The sequence below is a fragment of the Martes martes genome (genome assembly GCF_963455335.1).
Source record: "Martes martes genome assembly, chromosome: 4".
NCBI classification, from domain to species: Eukaryota; Metazoa; Chordata; class Mammalia; order Carnivora; family Mustelidae; genus Martes; species Martes martes.
Window position 1 is genome coordinate 177,364,497 of NC_137891.1, and position 23,408 is coordinate 177,387,904.

At 53.5% G+C, this 23,408-nt stretch overlaps 1 protein-coding gene across 2 annotated transcripts in view; it reads left to right on the forward strand.

Annotated features, from left to right (window-relative positions):
- Positions 1–23,408, forward strand: part of TMCO4 (transmembrane and coiled-coil domains 4) — an 86,556-nt gene that overhangs the window by 23,458 nt on the left and 39,690 nt on the right. For both annotated transcript variants that reach the window (XM_080802052.1, XM_080802053.1), the window contains 6 exons: positions 9,060–9,192; positions 15,835–15,932; positions 16,221–16,364; positions 17,021–17,140; positions 21,188–21,352; positions 22,213–22,349. In XM_080802052.1, coding sequence (XP_080658178.1) covers positions 9,060–9,192; positions 15,835–15,932; positions 16,221–16,364; positions 17,021–17,140; positions 21,188–21,352; positions 22,213–22,349 — 797 coding nt within the window. The remainder of the gene's footprint in view (positions 1–9,059; positions 9,193–15,834; positions 15,933–16,220; positions 16,365–17,020; positions 17,141–21,187; positions 21,353–22,212; positions 22,350–23,408) is intronic.

Sequence of the window (23,408 nt, forward strand, 5' to 3'; positions counted from 1 at the left end):
GATGGATGGATGGAAGAATGGATCAATGGATGGAAAGATAGATGGATGGCTGTTTTTTAGAGAATGAGCTTAGGTACTAGAAGGGTTAGGTACTTGAGGGTTAAACCATCTTCTACAGAGACTGATAGGGTAGGAGGAGGCCTTCCAGGCAGCTAGGTTTCTCTGTGAGTGTGAGATAGGGTGATTAGTCATGGAATCAGCCCAGGAAATCAATACGAAAGGCTGGATTTCTCAGAACTTCCTGGAAGGCTGAACTTTACCAACACTGTTGGGATCTCGGTCACCAGATGGTGCCATCTTGGCAGCTGGGTGGACTTTTGTGGGTGATAACCACGGTCTCATCCAGTAACAACCACCAAACTCTTTTCCCATACAACCAAAAAAAGTAATTCACTTACTCACTGAAGGTTAAACGGAATCTAAGCCGGTAACTCTAAACCAGGTTCCTTGAGCTCGTCACTCTTGGCATTTGGACTTGGATCTTTCTGTGTGGTGTGGTGGGGCCATCTGTGTGTGGTAGGATGTCTAGTGGTATCCTGATCTGTACTCACCAGCTACCAGTACCGCTTCCTGAGCTGTGACAGCCAACAATGCCTCCATAAATGTCATCTGGGGAGCAAGAATGTCCCTGGCCGAGGACCACTGCTCTAGGATCCAGCATCTGTCCATGTCATGTGGGGCCAGTTTATTTGTAGTTGGTAAACTTTGTAAGATATTCTATTTGCCTTCTTATGTCCCACATGTAGATTGTGAATTGCTGTTTGGTGTATCATCCTCAGGTCAACTGCGAAGGAAGGTAATTTTACCCCCACGGACAGGGGAGGAAGTCAGGCTCAGGAGGTTAAATAAGTAGCCCAGGGTTTCCTTTCAAAGTAGGTTTCAAAATTCCATTTAAGGCAAAGTGAATGTCACTGTGAGCTCTGCACAGGTTCCCAGGTGCCCCGAATCACGGGGTTCGCCCTCTGGACTCTGAATCCAAAGATAACATTGACTCCAGGCCACGGACACGAAGGAGGTACCTGCCACCTGGGACAGCTGTCTTACCGCAAACTTGACTCTGCTTTGTGACCTGGTCTTTATTACTGAATTGCAAACCCTACCTCCCTGGTGAATCAGAAAAGTTGGAGATATTGGTGTTTCGATATGGTGAAATTGCATACACTGGGTTTTCTGTCAGCATCGCTGAGACTCATACAATCTGTTACCAGTATCAGAACTGACTGGTTCATCCATCAGCAAGAACCAAGCACCCACTCTGTGCACCAGATCTTGTCTGAGGCCCCGGGAGTAATTCTCATCACAGCTGATACTCACGGAAGGCCCACTATGGGCAGGCCCTGAGCCAAGCACTTTATGCTCATTCATTTAAACCCCTCTGTGACTCTAGTACGCAGATGCCATTACTGTTTCCATTTTACAAAAGAAGAAACTGTAGCGCAGAGAGGGAAATGACATGCCCAAGGTCACATAGCTACAAAGTGATGGGCCCAGGATGCAAACACAGGCGTGGTTCCAGAATCTTCTCTTAACTACCCCTATGCTTCTCAAGCAGGTAGAAAGTAATAAAAGACCTCCTCCTTACAGCTGACTTTAAGGAGACTTGACAAGGTCAGAACAAAGAGTGGGGGGCCCCAGGTGGCAGGAGCAGAGGAGTGAGAAGGTGGAGCTGAAGGAGGGTGCCCCGAAGTGACCCTCTACTCCTGTGACCACTAGTCCTCAAGGAACCTTGTCACCAGCCTCATGCCCTTAACCGTCCCCCTCTAATAAGCCATGGGAAGAAACAATCTGAATTCAGATCCTGCCATGAGGGGGTCCATCCTCAGAGCCCTGTTCCCCGAGTTATGTTCCGCCTCGCAAAGTGAGGACGCTAGGCAGAAGTAAAAGCTTAAAGCCAGTGCCGAGCGCTGGTCGGAGTGGATGGGATCAGAGTAAGGCATAGATTCGTTGTATGCAAAAAGGTTCACTGAGAGTGAAAACGGGGAGAGGTTTTTAAAATTTTCTGGAAGTGGGTCAACTGAGGGGTGGTGGTAGAGCAGGCTGGGTGACAGTTGTGTGACTACAACCCGAGAAGGGTGTTCTCACACCCTAGGGGGAGAAGTAAAATCCCTGGCCTGCGGGATACCAGCAGGGCGGTGCCAGCGGCCAGCTTCTTAGCCAGGGTCTTAGCGTAAGGATCAAGGAGGTGTCAGAATCCAGGAAAGGAGCAGGACGAGCCACCCTTTACTGAACGGCGAGTGCATCCTGCGGGTTGGCCAGGCTCTTCATGGGCATCCCCCTATTTCATCTCGACAAAAGCCAGATTAAAAAGGTATTCTTGTCTCCATTGTACAGACAAAGAAACTGAGGCTCAGAGAGGTCAAGAAACTTGCCTGAAGTTTTCAGCTAGGCAGCTGAGAATTCAGACCCAATCTGTGTGACAACAAAGGTGAGGCTTCTGCCTCTGGGCTCCCTTTCTTTGGCCTGGGGGGCAGCCCCCAAAGGGCAGGCAGTGACCATGAGCTCTTTTGGGATCCTGCTGCTCTGCAGAAAGTACAAGGTCAGCCCTGGGCCTGCCTTGCCGGTGCTGTACTTGGAGATGGAGCCATACTGAGCCCAGAGGCTTGTTCAGCGCCTTGCAGTGAAGGTCATACCACTCCCTTCCGGGGACGGAGTGCGCGTTTGAAAATGTGGGGAGAGTGGAGTTGTTATCACAACACCTGAGGGACTGTGCATCCTTCGATGCGCAGGACAGCCCTGGACAGTGAAGTACTGGGAGCCATAGCTTCTCTGTTGGGAGATACTGGTGGGGAGGAGGGCCCAGAAGTGTGGGTTCTGGCCCCAGCTTTGTCGTGAACATACTGGGTGACTTCGGACATGCCCTTACTCTTCCTAAGCCAGAGGGACGGGTTGGACTCCAAGGGCTTCTGCAATGTGTGGTTGTAGGTCTGGGGTGAGCACCCCGGCCGCTCACTAGTTGTGCAGGTCTGGTGCACTCCTGCCCCCTGGTGGCTGAGCAGAGGAGCTCCCTCGGTTCCCCCCGCCCCACCACCACCACAAAGATTTTCCAAAGAACAGGGTGACCTGTTATTTGGGCTGAGGCTGGGCCTGGGATTGTGTGTGAAACACCACATATCCCTGAACACGGAAAAGATGCACCGCTGACCACATGGGATCATCCTGGAGCCCCCAAACTCACTTGAGAGGATACGATTTGCCTTTGAGAGACAGCCACACTGGACTGGACAGAGGCATTGGCACCCAGTAATCCTGGCTTGTTATCTGAGCTCTGCCACTCTCTCAGCTCAGTGACTTAGAAGGTCTCTCTGCACCTGTTCTGCCTCTTGCACAAAGCTGAGCATTATCATACTAAGCTCCCAAGACCGTGGGGAGGATGAGCAATCAATCACACAGGCCAGGTCCTCATGGGGTGTTTGGCACTTAGTAGAAGCGCCATGGACCACGGTTTGGACCACGCCATGGGCCAGGTAGCACAGGGGATCTCGATCACACCCCTGCCTCCAGGCATGAGGGCGCTCAGACCTTCTCAGACCAGGAAGCGCTAACCTGCTTGCCCACCACTGTGTTGCTCAGAGTAGGGACCCCCTGCTTCAGAATCACGTGGAGAGCTTGTGAAAAGTACACATTCCCGAGCCCCGTGCCGGACTCGAGTGTGGGGCCAGGGAATCTGAATTTTCACGAGCCGCCCTGTGACCTCCGTCGTGGGTCTCGACCCCACATGGCATTATCTGGATTCACGTGCTCAGTGACTTGCAGACTCTGGTCTCCTGAGGCCGATGAAAGATAGGGCAGAGGCTGCTTTGGAGCTGTTTCAAGTCCAGCTGACCTTGGACTTTTGAAGTTGCCTCCTGGGAGGTGGGATGGCGAACAGACACCCTGAGACTGACCCTTAGATCCCTGAGTTGGAAGGGGCCTCGGGAGACCAGTTTCCCTGGCCTTGGTCCTTTGGGTGGGTTTCCAGCTGGACTGGGACCTGAGCAGCCCTCAGGAGCAGCGGGGGCGATCTTACCTGCCCACTGCCCACTGCCAGGCAAGGTCAAGGCCTGATCCAGACTCACGGGGAGGCCAGAAGGGAGGAGCAGAAGCCAAAAGCAATATATGGGCCTGGGAAATGTGTAAAGACAGTGTTTTGCTGCCTCAGCCATGGTTCCTGTGTCCTGGGCGGGGCCAAGGGCACAGCCTCGCGGTCAGACCCTCCGCTTTCCCACCCACCAGCTGGGTGACCCAGGACAAGGGACCCGGCTGTCTCTGTCTCCGTGCCTCTTTGGATCAAATGGAGATACTACCGCAGCCGCCTGCTTGGGTGGCTGTGAGAATTCAGGGAATCAGTATGTGCGGAGGGTAGCCCCAAGTCTGGTTTCGAGGAAGCAGTGCATAAAGGAAGCTTCCAGTATTCATGAGTATTAATCATAGGGTGTTTCTGCTGGAAGGAGATACAAATCTTATCCAGCATAATTATTCTCCCCTATTTTGGACCTCTCCCAACAGAGATCCGTTCATTCATTCATTCCTACAAATTGCCTATTCTTTGCTCTTACAATGATAATTACACATCTGCTTTGCTTTGGGCACAGGCCTGGATGCTAGGAATGTATGGTGAATTTGGAGCTTCTATTCGAGAGGGGGAAATATCATAAACAAGTCGGCCAATGTAAAAATCAAGCTTTAAAAGGTGATAAGAAAATGCCTTTTGATAAGGGAATAGAAAGCAGTGGAGTGGAGTCAGGGAAGACTTCTCAGAGGAGGTGACATCTGAGAAAGGAACTGAGTGATGAGCAGCTCCGAGAGAGTATTTGAGGCATTGTCAAGACTTTGACATTTAAGAGTAACTCGTCACTATAAGAGATGACCCTACCGAGAGGAGGAGAGAGGCCTTACCCAGCAAACCCACTGTCTCCATTGTCCCCTGGGGATGCAGGGCTCGGAGGGCACTGGAAAGAGAGAAAAAGTCTCAGCTGGAGGCGGCACGCAGAAACAGCTGGGCACTTCAGAGAACCCTGGCAGACAAGGGAAAGCTTCAGTTAGTTAAAGAGCCAACACATCTTACGAATTGCTGGGCATTGCCCGGGGCACTGGGTGACAACAAGGAACAAAGCAAAAGTTTCTGCCCCCGTGAGACTGACAGTCTGGTGGGGAGAACCAGACAGTCAAGTTATCCACAGATGCAACAGTGGTAGGAACAGGGGATGGGGAAGGTGTGACCAGCGGTGGGCTGCTTTACTTTAGAGGCTGCTGGCTTCTATAAGGAGAGAATATTTTTGACCTGACTGATGAGAAGGGACCAGCCAGCCAGAGCTCTGAGAGAGGAGCCTTCCCATTAGAATAGCAAGTGCAAAGGCCCTGGGGTGGGAAAAAGAGCTTGGCTTCTTGGTGGGCCAGATACTGGTGCGTGAAACAGGGATCAGTGGAAAGTGATGTGGGAGAGGGTGGTGGGAAGAGGCCAGGTAATGTCCAGCCTTGTGGACCCTGGGAAGAAATGTGGATTTTATTCTGAGTGCCTTGGGAGAGTTTTTAGTTGGGGAGAGAGCACAATCAGCCGTGTGACTTAGCCCCTCTGGCTGCTCTGCGGCAGATAGAGTGCTGGCAAGCATGAAAGATGAGAACCAGAGTAATGGCCAGTGGCTGAAGAGGGAAGGTGGTCCCAGTGGCCATGGTGGCCAGTGGTAGTGGAGTGCCAGGGTCCGACTCAGGATGTATTTTGAAGGTGGAGCTGACAGCATTAGCTGGTGGATGGGATGTCAGGGTAGGGCAACCAGAAAAACCAGGGATGATGCCCAGGCTTTTGACCTGAGCTCCACAACAGGAGAGTCGGGTGTTTGAGGAGCGAGTTGGCCAACATGGCAAGTTGGCAGTAGAGCCGGGACCAGAAAACCCCTATGTCAGGGTCGCCTCGGACTCGTGCCCCTCCCCCACCAGCTACTGTTTGCCTTACATGGGACCTCAGCTCCACGTCCACCAACCTGGCTGCCAGTGACCTTTACACAGGGCTGACATTCCTGAGCCCCATGCCCGAGTATACTCAGGGAGCTAATCACCTGTCCCGCTGGCAACCCATATTCCAGAAGCTAACTCAATCACTGCAGCCTTAAGCAGTGTAGTATGAATTCACAGCTAATTATCGTTGCCACCAGTGAATCACCATGGCGGAGGCTGGCTTACTTTCCACAGCTCAACTATCACCTGGATGCAACAGTCTGTGAGAGCAGGGAGCTCCTTGTGAAGCTGTAAGTGACCCAGGAACCCCAGGACATGAGATGCCTATTCCCCAGCACGTAGGCCATTGTGGTCAAGGACAGCGGGGCAAACGCTGCCAGTTCGCAGCTCGCAGAGTGCCCTAGCGCTGGGAAGGGACTGGTTTATTCTGCAGAAGCTGAAACCTCAGACTCCAGGACTTCAGAGGGCCACACATGGTGAAGCTAGTCACTACTACTGTAGTATAATTTAGTAATACTTTAGTATAATATACTTACCCACATCGCGGGCGCCCAGTGGAGGAGTCTAATTCCATAATGCTCATTAGGGGCCTCTCGTGGACTGGGAGTCCTCTCCTCAAACCTTTGTGAGGTGGCTCACCATTTCCGTTTTCCACCCAAGCAAGGATGAGCTGTTTGCTGAGGGTTAGACACACAAACAGGATCCCTCCCAGGTCCGTCAAATTATTCATTGAACATTTATTCTTTGTGGCAAGCGCTGTTCTGAGAACTAAAGATAGAGCAAAGATTACCCTTATAAGGTTGGTTTTACAAAGTTTATACTTCAGGAGGAGAGACAAACAAAAGTGAATGAGTATATCAGAGATAGTGAGCTCTGTGCGGAGGAAAAAGCCAGGGAAAAGGGATAAAGAGTGATGGGCGGCCGGTCAGGAAGGCCTCTCTGGGCAGGAGGCTTTGAACAGAGACCTGAATGAGGAGGAGAAGGCCCACATGAAGATCTCAGGAATGAGCCTTTTAGGTGGTGGACCAACAAGTGCAAAGGCCCCTGAAGCAGGAATGTTCTAGAAGTCGAGGTCAGGGACTTTGACCAGGGGCCTCGTAGGTCATGGTAGGGGTTGGATGTGGTTCTAATCGTGACGTTTCTACATTATTGCCAAAGAAAGAAGAAAGCAGAGTGCCAGGAGCCCAGGCCTGGAGATGTTTCTGGGCTGCGCGGAAACCAAGGAGGGAAACCGAGAGCCGGGTCAGGAGTGACAGCAGCTCTCTTCCTCCTACACTCAGCCCTCAGACCAGTGGTCTTCAAACCTGGCTGTCACTTGCAGAGACAGACTTCCAGGGCCCGTCCCACACTATGGGACCAGAATGTTTGGGGGCAGGCACTCAGGGTCCGAATAACACCCGTCCTGTGCCACCGGAGTTTGGAGCCACGTGAGTGAGGCAGAGGGGAGCCCCAGTGTCAGCGGGTGGCTGGAGACTGGTGGAGGTTTGGGGGCTTGAGGTGCTGACATGCTGCACCCCGAGGGGCCTCGCCACCCAGCTGTGCCCACCAGATGGCGGGGCGCATGGGTTCACCCCCCACCCCGCCGTCCCAGTCAGAGAGGCTGCCCTCCCAGCAGGGGGGTGGGGAGCAGGGACAGGGATGCAAGGGAAATTCCTGCCCTCCCCCAGTAGAGATGTTTTTAAATAAACTAATGGTCTCCGGGACTTTGAGGGGTGAAGGAGGAGGATGGGCGGAGAAAAGAAAATCCAGTTTGACGTCTTTCTCTCCCTTTTTCCTCAGCAGTGGAGGTTTTTTTCCCTTAGTCAGGACCCTATTCCCAAGGAAATCCATCCATTTTAAAAATTTTGTTCCATTACCTAAGCATCTTTTTCAGATTTACAAACTTCTTAAGAATCTCTCTCTCTCTTTTTTTTTTTTTATGGCTGCTTCTCTGCGGGGCGGATGTGCTGTCGTTTACGTAACAGATCCCTGGTGTTAGAAATCTCCAGAATGCTCTCATATCCACAAGGTCTTTACTTCCTAGTTCCCACCTTCAGGATTGTTTTCTCGAGATTAGCATTTCAGAGATGGAGTTCCTGGGCCAGCGGGGGATGCACATCTTTCCCCTCTTTTTTTTTCATTGGGGTAAAATACACATAACAAAATATGGCACTTTAGGCATTTTTACGTGTACCGTTCAGCGGCATTAAGCACATTCACTGTGTCTGCCACCACCACTGTCCATCTCCAGAGCTCTTTTGTTTTCTTTTTTTTTTTTTAAGATTTATTTATTTATTTTAGAGAAAGAGCGAGCATGAGTTGGGGGAGGGGCGGAGGGGAGAGAGGGAATCTCAAGCCGACTTCCTGCTGAGTGCAGAACCCCACACAGGGCTCGACCCCACAACCCCAAGACCTGACCTGAGCAGAAACCCAGAGTCAGCCCCTCCACCAACTGAGCCCCCCCAGGCACCCCTGCAGAGCTCTTTTCATCCTGCAAAACTGAAACTCTGTCCCCCTAAAACTGACTCCCTCCTTACCCCTTCCCCAGCCCTCAGTCACTGTTCTGCTTTGTGACTCTATGATTTGGGGGATACACACTATTCTCAGGTTTTGGTCCATACTATCAAATGGCCCTCCGGGTGATTTAAATCAATACGCACTCCCACCAGTGAGGTCCTCAAGCACACACCTGTTTTCAACACCTCCTTAACAGCTTTGGGGTTAAAAAAAATTGACCTTTGCTAATCTCATGAAAATACCACCTTGTCTCTGATCAGTGGTCTTCAGTGCTGCACGATATCCCATCCAGGAGGCTGACCCACGGGTTAGCTGACCGCCTCTGTGGGGTGGTGCATGGAGGCCGTTTCCAGGCCTGGGGCTGTATCCCTTATGCTGCTCTTTTTTTTTTTTTTAATTTTTATTTATTTGACAGACAGAGATCACAAGCAGGCAGAGAGGCAGGCAGATGGGGAGGGGGAAGCAGGCTCCCTTCTGAGCAGAGAGCCCGATGTGGGGCTCGATCCCAGGACCCTGAGATCATGACCTGAGCCGAAGGCAGAGGCTTTAACCCACTGAGCCACCCAGGCACCCCCCTTACACTGCTCTTTAAAAGCTAAACTGATTCTCTGCCCTTGTTTCTCTCTTTCCAGGGCGCTATGATGCGCGGGCCCGTGTCCTCATTTGCCACATGACCTCCGTCTTCCGAGTGCCCTTGGGGGAGCTGGATCTCCTTGAAGAGACGTTCCTTGAGAGCCTGAAGGAAACCAAAGAGGAGGAGTCTGAGTAAGGGAACCCTGTGACCCCAGCCCTGCCTGCCAGGAATTGAGGATTTCCACTTGAGTGCCCTGTTCCGCTAACACGTGCTCCCCTCTTCCCTCCCCGCCGTTAACAGCTGATGCAGGGAGATGGAAGGAGCACCGGCCCGAGAGTCCCAGTGCAGCCCTGCCTCACTGTGTGGCCTGGTCTTAGCAAGTCACTTCCCCTCTCTAGGCCCCAGTCCTCGGTTGTACAAAGTGGGAATTGAATGGATTATGGCTGGGGGGCATGAGTCTGTGACTTGAACAGTCCGTGACCCTGACACCCGGCTCCACTCTTGTGACCCTTTGTCTGTGGGCCAGAGTGGCCTGGATCAAAATCCTATCTGTGACAACCATCTACTTGTTGACCTTGGACAGGGCCCCCCCTTCCCTAAACCACAATATTCTTATCTGTTAAATGGGAATAAGGATAGTCTTCCCAGGGGCACTGTGAAAAACGAATGCAGTGGGGTAGAGGGCTTGGCCCGGGGCCCAGGTACGCAGAAGATAGGAGTCCCTCCCTTCTCCGGCAGGCCCCCAGAGCCCCCAGAGCGGCTTTGCTCTCTCTGCAGGGTCAAGTGTGTATAGAGAGAAATTATCCTGGTCACGTGGCTAGAGCCCGGAAACACCTTACATGAGATCTGATACCAGAGCAATCAATCAGTCCCGGTCACAGCCTAATCGCAGGCTCTCCGCACCAGGCACGTCTCCCGGCCTCCTCTTGGTCCCGCCTGACGGCTCTCTCGGAGCAGCCGGTTTGTGCCAGTTCCACCCGGCTGGGAATGTAGCTTTGAAGCCGGCTTCAAACGGGAGCTACCCTCCGGCCCCGGTTAGCCGGGCAAAGGAATGGGCTGTTTCCTGGAGAAAGGAAGCACCTTGATCAGTTGAAATAACCCGAAAACAGGCTTGTGTTGATTCCCAGAGCTGTGTCAGCGCAGACACCCCTGGATCCAGGCCCATGACCATACTCAGGAGCTCGGCCCCAAGCCCTGTGGCACACAGCCACACACACACATGTGTGTGTGCTTGGAAATGAAGGACAATCCTAGCTGTTTGTTTGGAAATCTTAGTATCAGAAGAAAAAACATGTTCTGCTGATACTCGTAATGCCAAATCAGGGACGATGCAAAAGAAAGTTCTAGGACAGCCCGGCTCAGCGTGTGATCTTGGGGAAGTTATTTAACCCCCCTGGGCTTCCGTTTTCCTCATCTGCAAAATGGGACAAAAACAGCACCCTCCTCCTAGGGTCCCTGGGAGGGCCCAGATGAGTTCATACATGTGAAGTGCTTCGAGCAGGCCTTGCAGAGTCACTGGCTGAAAAATACCATCATTTGCTGTAGTACGATCATCATTGTTGACATGCCTACGTACGGGCCCTTTCCTCAGAAAAATACTCCACATGTGTAATTTTTAGATTCCGCTTTAGGGACTCTGGAGACCTCTCAGGTTCTTCCCGTGGCCTCTGGAAGGATCTGAGACCCAGGGGAGGCCTAGAGACTATTGGGCCAGGAGACCTAGTTCTCAGTGTGATTCTGCTACTGAATGTCTGTGTGGCCCTGGACACGTTGCTTTCCCTCTCTGGGCAACCGCACCCGTTTTTTTCACCCAGACAAGTAGAGGATTGAATTTCTTTTAGTTCCACGGTTTGTGTTTCTGCAAGATGAGCTGATCACTCAACACCCTGAGGCGATCCTTTACAGCTGGGGTTCAGAGGATGATGTAGGACATTTCTGTTCTTGGATCCCCCACCCCGACCCCCACCCCTGAGCCCGGAGGCCTTGCGAGCTTCTCCCGCGTGTTCAGTGACTTCACTTCCCTGTGCCTCCACTCCTAAACGTCCAACAGTGGGATGATGGTAATATCTCCGTCACAGGGCTATTGGGAGGATTAAATGAATGGATGCCGGTCAGAAGCTTGGACCAGCACCTAGCACATAGTAGGTGCCCATAAATGTTAGCGAATGTCCTACTGGCGCTTGACACTGATGACATCAGAATGACATGGTCAACACATAGCTGTCCCTGAGTGCTCGGGAGATGCCTTCTCAGACAGTCCCTTGACGGTTCTGCAGAGGAAGAAACAGAAGGTCAGAGGGGTGACATACCTCAGCCAAGGTCACACCGCTGGCCAGTGGCACCACCAGTTTCAACCAACGCACCCATCTGATCACGGCACTCAGTGCCTCCCTCAGGGCACAGTGGACATGCCCTGGTTCCTTCCTTAATTCTGAAGAAAGCAGTAAAGATACTTCTTTTTTTTTAAGCAACCACCACGCCCAGTGTTGAGCCCAGCAGGGGGCTTGAACTCACAACCCTGAGATCAAGACCTGAGCCGAAATCAAGAGTCAGAAGCTTCACCGACTGAGCCACCCCGGTGCTCCAGTAAAGATCATTCTTAATGGGGCTTTCTGCACTTTTATTTAGGAAGTGTCTCTAGAACTCCCAGAAATATACTCTCCCTTGGTGATGAGGATAAGAAACACCCTCTCATGGGAGATGAGGTGGCAGGGGTGACGTTTATTTGTGGATCCGTGACACGGGCAACGTAGGTGTCTTTCTCTTCACTATGTATCCGTGGCTTCGGCCTCTGTCCTTGGAAGGCTGACATGTAACGCCAACTCAAGGTCATTTCTGGCATCCCAGAGCATGAGTGTGGCCAGGACTGGATGATGGCAGAGATTGCCGTGGTATCCGACCGGTGCGCAGTCAGTGATGGGAATGGGGCTCCATTTGGTTATAGCATCGTGCTCTGAATTCCCACTTCCAAATATGGGAAGCATTATAGCCCTGTCTCCCAGCCAGCCTCTCCTGCGGTGCTTCAGATGTTGAAATTCAGCCAGACAATGGAATTAATCGCAGGAGTAAAATGCTGTGTGTGTTAATGACGGTTGGCAAAGCCCTTCGTTTCATGTACAAAACGGTTATTAAGAACGTTCGGGTACTTAAATAAAAGTAAGGCAATCAGTTTGGGTTAACACTGAGAGAGAGGTCCTTATCTAAATAACTTGGCGGGGAGGGGAATATTGTATTCTCTTTGGTTCAGCAAATTTTTATAAACATTTAAATAATAACGAGTGATTAGAGTATATCGCCCATCTAATCTTTGTTACATGGATTCGATACACTAGGATTCATACATTGAAGTAAAACAGCTTCAAGGACCGTATTTCCTGATTACGTATTTTATTCCCTTAAGGGTATGAGCTCCCCCCCACTCTGCATAAACTCCGCTAAAAGGGAAGATTATCTCCTATCATGGTTGCACAGATGTCGCTGCAGGAAGAATCTAGAAGCAGAAATTTATAAAATTTTACAAGATCCCAGACGGGTCCTAGTATCTCAGAAGTTTTACTCTTGGTGGTGATTGGCCCGTTCTGTGGCTAAATATTTTATTTAGCCAAAATGCCCCGCTGGCTTTACAGATCTGGGCAGTGCATGGGAGAGTAAATACTGTAGAAACATGTGCATGGCCAGTCCTTGTTGGAATGATTAGGTTCTGCTCAAAGAACGTTTTCTGAGCACCGTCCAGGTCCCAAGCCCAGGACAAGCTGCTGAGGGTAGAGAGCAGGAAAGGTCCTGTCTGGGCAGTTGTTCAACTTAAGAAACAGCGGGGCCCTGGAGGGCTTGCCACAGGCACAGCTCCCTGACCCTCGTGCCCAGAGCTTCTGGTCCAGGAAGCTGTGATTTTAACAGCTACCCTGGGAGCTTGTAATGCAATTAATACAAAGTCCCCTCATTTGAAAACCAGTGGTCCAGAATTCCATGCTGAGGACAGAGGGTGAAGGGCCCCAGAGTCCCGCATTCAGGCATCCCTGGGGCTCACACAGGCTTCCTGGAGGAGGTGACTCTTGAATGATGACGAATGTGTAGCCAGCCCAGAGGAAGGTCAGAAGGTCCTTGACAGCTGAGGTCCAGTGGGAGCACAGGGACCGAGGCCCAGGCAGTGTGCCTCGGGGCAGCGCAGTGTTTCTGAAGGGCGGACTGTGAGTGAGGAAATAATGGCTGGAAAGGAGGCAGGGGCCAGGCCACCGGGGGCCTCAGTGTCATGCTGGAGAGGGGACACTATCGTCACTCAGGGCAGAGGGAGGGGACACAAAGGCTGGGAGGGAGGGAAGCAGATGATCAGGGTTATACTATCTATCACTATGGTGGGAGCTGACCTCATCCCCCCATTTCCAGTCCCTACATGAGAAAATGATACTTAGGAGCACTGGGTGATGCAGGAGATCACAGCAGAGCCGGGCTCGGATGCCTCTGCCCCAAATTCCCACACTGTCTCCCAGCCTGAGTCTGTGAAATGGGACGCCGCTGATTCAGAGGCTGCCGCTCGCCGCCGTGCACGATCCTGTTACACGTCCTCAGTGGCGCGAGTCTTTTCCTCAGACCTTGAACTCTGCCCAGAGAAACTCATTTCCAGCCTTCCTGTTTACCCAGAATGATGCTAGGGATCAAGGGCCAGAGTTTATCTGCAGCCCGAGTGGAGGGGGGAGTTACCGTAGTAACGAGAGGGCCGATATAGCCGCAAACATACTGGCTGATCACAGTATGCCGCTCGCCGCGCGTGGATTATCTCGTGTGCCCTCACAGTGCCCCCCGGGAGGAAGTGCTATTATTATCCCAACTTGGAGGGTGAGGCAGGTCAGATGGGTCAGATCATCGCTGCTTGGTCACAGCAAGGAGCTCAAGCAATGGGATAGACTGGCTTTTGCGGCAGTGACAGGTGACCTCCGAATCTCAGCGGTTTACGCGACGAAGGAGCATTTCTTGTTCACAGTATGTGTCCGTTGCAGACTGGCGGTGGCCTTAGTCCCCACTGCACTGTCTTGGTCCCGGGTCCCAGGGGGACAGAGTGATCCCTATCTGAAATGTTGCTGGTTCCTGGCAGAGCAGGAGGCTCATCAGAACCCTGCAGTGACGCTTCGAGATTGCTCCAGAAATGACACACACCCCTTCCAGCGACCTTTGGTGACAGTGGGTCATAGGGCCCCTCATTTCCAAGGGCAGAGGTGTGTAAGGCTTATGCAGGGAGGACTAGTACAGGGAGGGATAGCCAAACCAGGTGGATGGTGTTCCAGTACCACACAGCAGGGGTCAAGGTCAAGTTCACAGGGTCAGTCCTGACGTCAGAACCCATGCCCTGTCACCATCCTGCCTTCTAGGCTCGATGCACACAGTTCAGCCTCATCCCATATCCGATAGCATGAATTGTGGCGTGCGTGGGGATGTTTATGTTGAGTTTCCCCTTCCCTTCAGTGAAGGAGCTGCGAAGGGCCGTACTCCACGCCCGGGAGGGGGTGCGTAGGAAGAGAATTCGTAGAAGTAAGCCGGCAGAGAACCAAACGGCATCGCAGCTCCTGAATGCTCAACTCAACTCCCACTCCTCTTCGATGGATGAGCTACTTCTCCATACAACGTGCAGTTCAGGAGGAACGAGATGGGCAAGAAACAAGTCTTGGTCAAGGGCCGTGTGGTTCTGCTCCCAGATACATGACATGCAGAATGACCAGCACGAAGCCCGCCCTCCGTGACAGGCTGTTGGCTGGATGGATGAAGAAAGAACGGGTTTCATCTTCACAACCTGCCACCTGACTTGCTACCTGTTGTTAGTCCCATTTTACAGAAGAGGAAGTTGAGGCTCAGGGAAACCCACGTAGTTGCATGATAATAACACCCGCCGTTTTGGTCACCCCTTGCCGAGTGCCGTCGTGTTAAACGCTTGACGGACATTCTCTTCCTCCACACCCACAACCCCTCAGGAGGTGGCTGCTGCTGTCCCTTAACTGGTCTGTCATTTGAGCACAATAATAAAACTGCTTCCTGGGTAAGAGAAGCCATGTGAAGTGCAAAGCAGGGCGGCCAGCGAGAAGGTATTCCTCACTAAATATTAACCATTTTCCCTCTTGATCGTCACACTGTCATGCTACACACTGAGTTGTCCAAACTCCAACTTCAGCTCAGAGTTCGCTCTCGTGAGGACGGCACCGACCTGCCCTGGGTCCCCCATCGTGCTCCTGATTGCCCCACAGTGAGGGGGCTGCCCACCTGACACCGGGGCTGGGCTTGGTGACTCTCTACGCGCTCGCGGCCGCCATCCTCTGCCTCACCTGTCCCTGTTCACCCCAAATGCTTCCCTTCTGCTCGATTTTATAGCTTTTAAAGGTCAAATCTGGCCGGTTCTAGCTAGTGCCCCGAGGCCAAGGTCTCCAATGGCGGACATTTACAGCGGGAGACGGGATCAGAGGGTAGGGAGCAGGGAAGGGAAGGGCAGACAGGGGCAATGGAGTCTGTGATCATATTTGTACTTGGTCTGGGTCCATCTGTTCCAAGATATTTTTTGTGCTGCTTTTGCTATTATTACTGTTATTTTTGTCTTTTTATTATTCAAATTGCAACCCTGTTAGGACGGACCCATTAGGTAAGTAGCACATCCCACACACTGGGTTTTCCCAGCTGGGTTTTAGAAACTTTCCAGCCTTTTAAACCATCGATGGGCCCAGGGTGACTCTGGTACCCCGCTCTGCATGGCAGCGTCCCCGGCCTTGATCCTAGTTTGGGGGCTCGGTGAGGCGGGGTGGTCTCAGGGGGTGCCAGGCACCGCCAACTCTAAAGACCGATCTCTTTCCCCCCAGAACGGCTGAGGCATCCCGGAAGAAGAAAGAAAACCGGAGGAAATGGAAGCACTATCTCCTGATTGGCCTGGCAACGGTCGGGGGCGGGACCGTGATCGGTAAGGACCGCCCAGGTTGGCCGGGGTGTGGGGGGCGCATGCGCCGGGGCGGTGCAGAATACACGCCAGGCTCGGTGCAGAATACACGCCAGGCTCGAAGCTAGCGAGGAGAGGGTAGGGGGGTCAGCTGGGAGGTGGCCGAGGCGCTCACCAGGTGCTCCGTCAGCAGAAGTGCGTTCATTCACGTTCGTAGAAGCATCCATGGAAGGCGGTGGGCGGCCAATGAGGGGAGAACCGGGTAGGCCGCATCTTCCCCCCTTTACCTACCATGGACTGCTCTCCTCGCAGGCGTGACCGGGGGTCTGGCTGCCCCCCTCGTGGCCGCTGGCGCTGCCACCATCATTGGCAGTGCTGGGGCAGCGGCTCTGGGCTCGGTGGCGGGCATCGCCGTCATGACCTCGCTGTTCGGGGCGGCTGGAGCTGGCCTGACAGGTAAGGTTGCAGAGGAGTGTTGGGCCAGCGGGGGGTGGGGGGGGTGGGGGAGACTCTCACAGACAGGCCCAGATTCTCACCCATCATGGCTCCCCAGGGGACAGAGGAAAACACAGCTCTTTTCATGCTGGGTCCCAGCCCTGCGGGAACTGGCTGCAGGCTTCCTGCATTTACCAGTATTATTGGGGGGGGGGGCACAGGGGGCGATACTGGTAAATGGGGGGGTCTAAATCATAGACCAGCAGCCTCCCAGTCCCACACACAGATCCCTGTTCCACTCCCCAGGTGGGGTCCATCCCTCCCCACATGGAGAATCATGGTCACTTTGACCCACTTTTTTGAGAGGAATGTGTTACTCCCATGATGTTCGTGGGAAGAAAAGATCTAGAACCAATGGAGTCAGGATGGAGCAGTGAGTTCCAACCCCAGCTCTGCCGCCAGGAGCCAGCCGGCCTTCGGAAGCCTCTTAGCCTTGGCTGTAACTGGGGACAATAAAGGCACCTAACTTAAATGACTTTAAAAATGAGACATTTTGTCGAGGGAGAAGGCACACAGTTGGCACTCACTGTGAGTGTGTGAGCACGGAGAGTCACTCTGACTAACACTCCTGTTGTCCCTGGTCATCTCCACCCTCATTCTTGTGTCTGGGTCTTTAGGATACAAGATGAAGAAGCGTGTCGGGGCCATTGAAGAGTTCACGTTTCTGCCTCTAACGGAAGGCAGGCAGCTGCATATCACCATTGCCATCACAGGATGGCTGGCGTCCGGCAAATACCGTGAGGACCGGGGCAGAGCAGAGGTGGGGGGATGGTAGGGGAAGTGTTGACCGAGCTGGGACTGCTGTTATGGGCCAAACCCTGGCCTAGGCTCTTGCCTATGTATACCTCTGGAGGGGTGGGAGAGGGACCCAGTTTTGCAGAGGAGGAAACTGAGGCTCAAGGTGAGATGACTTCATCCCATACCCATCCACCTTTCACCTCTCCATCAGTCTGTCCACGCATCCACTCATCCATCCATCCATCCATCATCCACACACCCACCCATCAGCCATCCATCCACCTACCCATCCACCTGTCCACCAGTCCATCCCCATACCTGTCATCCATCATCCATCCAACTATCCATCCACCCACCCAACCATCAATCCACCCTTCCATCTACCCATCCATCACCATCCACCCACTCACCTATCCACTCATTCATCTATCCACCCACTCGTCTGCATATCCATCCATCTGTGCACCCATCCATCCATTACCTATCATCCAACTACCTGTCCATTCAGCCACCCATCCACCCACTCATTCACTCGTTGATGCATGCATCCATCTCTACATCTCCACCCAACCATCCATCTACCCATCCCTCCATTCACCATTCATTCACCCACCCACTTACCTATTAATTTAGCCACCGAGCAGTGTTTCTAGAATATCATACACAGCACATGCCAGACATTGAGCCTAGGGATTCAGTGATGAGAGCACCGTCATGGCCTCGGCTCCCCTGGGACACGTGGTCCAAGACAGAAGACAGAAAATGGAGCAATAATTCCATGGAAGGTTTATGGATGGCACAGTACAGGAACCAACAGAGTGTTTCTGGGGAATGAGGGAATGAGGTACCTGGAGAAAGTAACATTTAGGCTAACGACCGGGAGTTAACTGGGTAAAGAAGGAGCAAGAAGTATAAACCAAGCAAAGAAGCAGCGTGTACCAAGGCCCAGGGGTGCAAAAGAAGCACAGGATGGCCATAATGGGGGGCTAGAAGGCAGGGGTGTTGACAGGGTCAGATCATGCTGGAGCATGTAAGGTGTGACAAGGAGCTTGAATTTATCCTCAGAGAAAGTGGGAGAGACCAAAGGACTTTCAGCATGTTGCTTAAAGTTGAAAGGACTTGAAGTAGGTGAGAGATCAGTACATCTTGACCGTGTGATCTCAAACAAATTACTTAACCTCTCTGTGCCTCAGGTGCTTCATTTGTAAAGTAGAACAAATGATCCTTGCCTCTCGAGATGCTTGCACCGTTTAAATTAAACAAGCTAACACATGAAAGGCACCCGGTTTCTCGTGGACATTCCACTAACACGCGTCCCCTTTGCGCCTCTCATTTGAATGTGCGTTTCGAGGCAGTTCTCACCGGGGTGGCATCAAGGAATAAGACCGCGGTCCACCCACTGCCTGGCTCCCTGTTGCAAGTGCCCAGTGTGAGGCTCAGCAAACAGTTCATCACTGAGAGAGAGAGAGAGAGCAAGCAGGGTGGGCCAGGGAATCCAGAACACCCCAGCCAGACACATGCTAACAGCCTCCTGAATTTCCGGATCTCTGGGATCTAAGGGTAGAAGCCACAGCTCTTCTAAACAACACAGAAGAAAGCAAGCAAGAAAATGTCCAGGCTTTGTATAGAGGCATGACCAGGTGCCAAAGCCTTATTGGCATGGGACCGCCAGTCCCCGTCCCCACACAGTAGGCCTCTAATGTGGACTGAGCACCTAGTCCGTGCCTACCGCGAGTCAGGCATCTCACCCACGCAATGGGGACTCAATATGTGTCGTATCACCCAATCCTCACATCCACCGCACCCCCCACCAAGATGGGGGCTGTTTCTGTCCTGATCTAGCAGAAGAGGAAGCCCAGTGGGGTTGCGGGAGGTCAGGGAGATGGAGGATTCGAACCCATGACTCCGACCCAAAGTTCATGGGTGTCTATCTTCACTCCTTTCCGCGCCACCACGCTGCAGGCAGGACTGACACAGGAGGGAAGGAGCAAGAGCAAGCATCTAAGCTGAGGGATTTGCGATTCTGACCAATCTGGAAAGCAAAGTCCTTCTCCTTGTTTTACCCCCCTCATTTGCTCCCTTGGCCCCAGGTCAAAGCCCAGATTCAGTGTCGCGCGGGAGGAAACTGACTTCGACGTTTTCCTCCGGCAGGCTGGTGGGGCCTGCCTTCTGGGCAAGTGGAGGCCGGGGGGGGGGGGGGGGGTGTGTGGGGGGGGCGGTAAAAACCAGAGCAAACTAGATTAAGTTCAGGAGGGAGATACGGCACCTTTTCCCCTCTCTGCTGAGAGAGAAGCCACCGTGACATCACACACTTGCTCTGCGTGATAGGAACAGTTGGATTCTCGGCAGCCCACTCCCCGGTTAAACAGGATTGTGCACAATAATGACAACAGCTTTGCGTTAACCAGGCACTACTCCAAGCATCTCAGGAGCCTTGCTCACTGAGTCCCTTGCTCCGGGCCGGGGAGGTGGGCATCCTGGTTGCCCCCGTTTTACAGATAAGGAAACTGAGGTTCATAAGGACTTAGCCAGGGACTGGGGCAGGACTCACCACCACTCTGTCTGGCTCGATGGCCCCTGTTCGGGGCCTCGGGCGATACAGTGCTCTACAGTTTATACAACGCAGTGCATGCAACCTCTCATGTGATCCCCACGATACTCCGAAGTCAGATGTTATCGTTCCATTCTTACAGATGAGGACCTGAGGGGGCATGCCTGGCCGAGAGCCAAGTAACCAGGGAGCTGCCGGGCCAGGACACACCCTCACCCTTACTCTCCCCCGACACCCCAGCCCCTGCTTTCCACCCTGAGTTGTTGCAGAGCCGTGGCTGGGTCCCTGCGGGGAGTGGGGGGCGGCCCCAGGGTGGTGCTTGTGTTGGCCCGGCACCCTCCGGTACGGATGGGGCCTTTGAGTCGGGCAGGGAGCTAATGTCCAGAACCCGAAGCCTCGGGAAGGGGGTGCCAGGTGTTCACTCGTGATCATATTTTGATGAGTGTTTATTACATGTCCCATCCCTGGGCTTCGGGAGCCTGGTCCGTGGCAAACAGACCATGTGATTGCACGCTGTGATGCCAACAGGCAGGAAGGCACGTGGCAGGGGAGGTCCAGATTCGGCGTCCTGCTGTGCCCCCTTGTTGTGCTCACAGAATAGAGTGACTGTGATGTGTGTACGTCCCTGCCCCTGCCGACGGGGGGCTACGTGGCTCAGTTTCCTCAGCTACAAAGCGGGGCCAGTAGTGGCACCCTGTTTCAGAGGCTATGAGAAGATGCAGTGTGTTTCTGGGGGGCAGAGTATAAGTGAGAAATTGGGGAGCGATGGGGCTGGGAAGGAGGAGGCAGGGGCCAGCTCACCAAGGGCCTCGGTATCATGCCGGGGAGGTGACACAGTCGGGGTTGGACTTCTGTCTGACGTTAGTCACTGTAGTGATGCTGTCCTCATCCCCCATTTCTAGTCCCTAAGTGAGAACGCTGAAGCTCGGGGGCATTGGGTGACCCAGTGAGGTCTTGGCAGAGCTGGGCTTGGGTGCCTCTGCCCCAAACTTCCAGACCATCTCCCAGCCTGAGTTTGTAGAATGACTTCCCGCTGATTCCCAGAGCCAGCTGTTTGGTGCAGTGCGCATTCCTATCATCCACCCTCAGCACCTGATGCCAGAAGGACTGCAGGGTGAGAAGCAGTAGCACTTCACACACACAACTTCCAACACTTCATTCCGACGACTGCTGTCAAGGGAGCTCCATGTTCATCTCCCCACTGCGCAGATAAGCACAGCAAGGCTCAGGGTGGGACAGTGGTGTGCAGGGTCACCCCGCTACTAATGAACGCAGAGCTGGGACCCGAACCCCAGCCTGCTGACTCCCGGCGTGGCGCTCTGCTCCGCCCAGTGCTCCATCTGCTTCACAAACAGCTGCCACTCCTCAGCAGGGGTGGGCCTCTGTCTCCCCACCAGGGCACGTGGTCCGCTGTCACTGGCTGTCTGGGAAGCTGGACTGGGGCACCCTCTGCCGCAGACAGGAGAGACCCCCACCTACCTGTGTTCTCCCCTAGGCACCTTCAGCGCCCCGTGGGCGGCCCTGGCCCGCAGCCGCGAACAGTACTGCCTGGCCTGGGAGGCCAAATACCTGATGGAGCTCGGCAATGCCCTGGAGACCATCCTCAGCGGTCTTGCCAACATGGTGGCCCAGGAGGCCCTGAAGTACACGGTGTTGTCCGGTAAGCCCCCCACCCTGCCCCACTGCCAGCAGCGTGCCCACTGCTGCCGAATCTGTGCACACCCGAGGCTCCCAGTGAGCCGGGCACTGTGCCGGGCTTTAGGAATACAGAGAAGTCGAGGCTGCATTCCTGTCTGTGAAGTTTGTGGTCTCTGTGGGGAGGGGGCAGGCAAACAGCCAACCACATCATCACACAGCGAAGCAGGTAGCTATTGCTGCATAACAAGCAACCCCCAAACCCGGTAGCTTACGATAGCAGTCATTTCTCACAACAGCAGAGAAGTCGTGAGGCTTCATTTGACTGATCTTAGCAGGACCTGCTTATGCGGCTGTGGATCAGCCGACCAGCCAGTGATCTAGGCTGGCCTTGTCGGGGGCAACAAGGGCAACTCGGCTCTGCGCCACACGTCTGTCACCCTCCCCTGGGGTCAGCCGGCTAGCCCACACCGGCTGTAGAAGCACACAAGAGGCTGCCCAAAACCATCTCAAGTCTCACATCGACTGAGGTCTCGCTGGCCAAAGCAGGTCCCACGGCGGAGCCTTGTGTGGCTGGCACGGCAGGGGCTGGGCACTGCAGAGCGTAGCACAAAGTGGGAGGACACAGGGTGGAGTGACAAATCCAGGCCATCTTTGGAATCCCAATCATGACAGAGGCTTGAACAGAGGGAATCTAGTCCAGGAATCCCGCACAAGCTGCAATTTGCTTCGTTGCTACTTAGCAGTTTGGCAGCCCTTAGGAAACTTACAGGTTCCAAGTTCAAGGTTCTGCATGCGTTCACTTGGGCCTCCATTAACCAGCCCATCACTTCCCTGGAAAGGCCTCCCCTCACTGCTTTCTTCACTGATATCCCACCTCCCCAGGCATCGTGGCTGCCCTGACCTGGCCAGCCTCACTCCTCGCTGTGGCCAACGTCATCGACAACCCCTGGGGTGTATGTCTCCACCGGTCAGCAGAGGTTGGCAAGCACCTGGCCCACATCCTACTCTCCCGGCAGCAGGTACCTGGGACTGGCTATGGGGCATGGGGCAGGGGCAAGAAGGGAAGTGAGCGAGCTGACCTGTGCACAGACGTCAGCCCTAGAGAAAAGCCACTTGGAGATAGTCTAGTGGCTTTGCGGGGGTGGACGGTCTTCACTGCCCCTTAGTTCAAGTCCCAGAAGTATCCCAGGAAGAACCAGTGAGAGGAGAATCTGAGATTGTGCATTTCTAGCAGGTGGTTAGGTAAGCACTGAAAAGCGGACATCTGCGGGCATGGACAAGGCCCGGTGCTCCTTCCTGCGGGCATCTGAGCGGATCTTCAGTCAAATACCATGTACGATGGTCAGGAAGATAAATAATTATCAGACTTTTAAATTTAGGGGCACCTGGGTGGCTCAGTCACTTAAGCGTCCGGCTCTTCGTCTCAGCTCATGTCATGATCTCAGGGTCCCAGGGTCAGCCCGTCAGGCTGTGCACTCAGCTGGGCATCTACTTGAGGACTCTCTCTCCCTCTTCCTCGGCTCCACACCCCCTGGTGCTCTAATGCTCGCTCGCTCTCTCTCTCTAAAATAAATAAATAAATCTTAAATTAGAAAACATCCAAATCTGAATCCAGTACTTACCAGGGAAATGAAACTGTCCCCTTCGAGATGAACTTGAGTAAATGGAGACCAAAGTTCGGAGAAGCATTTCAGAGATGACTGTGAGGTTAGGATTATTGGAACCGCAACAGTGGCTTCCAGCAGGCGGAAGTCCATTTCTCAAGGAAAAGCTGACGGAGGCCGTCTTACACGGGAGCGCTTGCCGTGGTGAAGAGACCCACTTGCCTTCTGGCGTGTTGCTCTGCTATCCGTAGTCTTAACCTCGTGGTCCCAGATGTCAGCCTCAGCCCCAGCCAGCAGGGGAAAGGAAGGGCCCAAGAAGAAAGGGCAAAGGCCTGGTTGGTAGCATTTCCACTGACGTCTCATCGGCCAGACCCTGGTCCTAGGACCACCCCTACAGGTGCACAAGCAGGGAAAGGTCGTCTGTCTTCTGTGTGTCCGTGAACCTAGCTGACGTCCAGCTACAGGAAAAGAGGA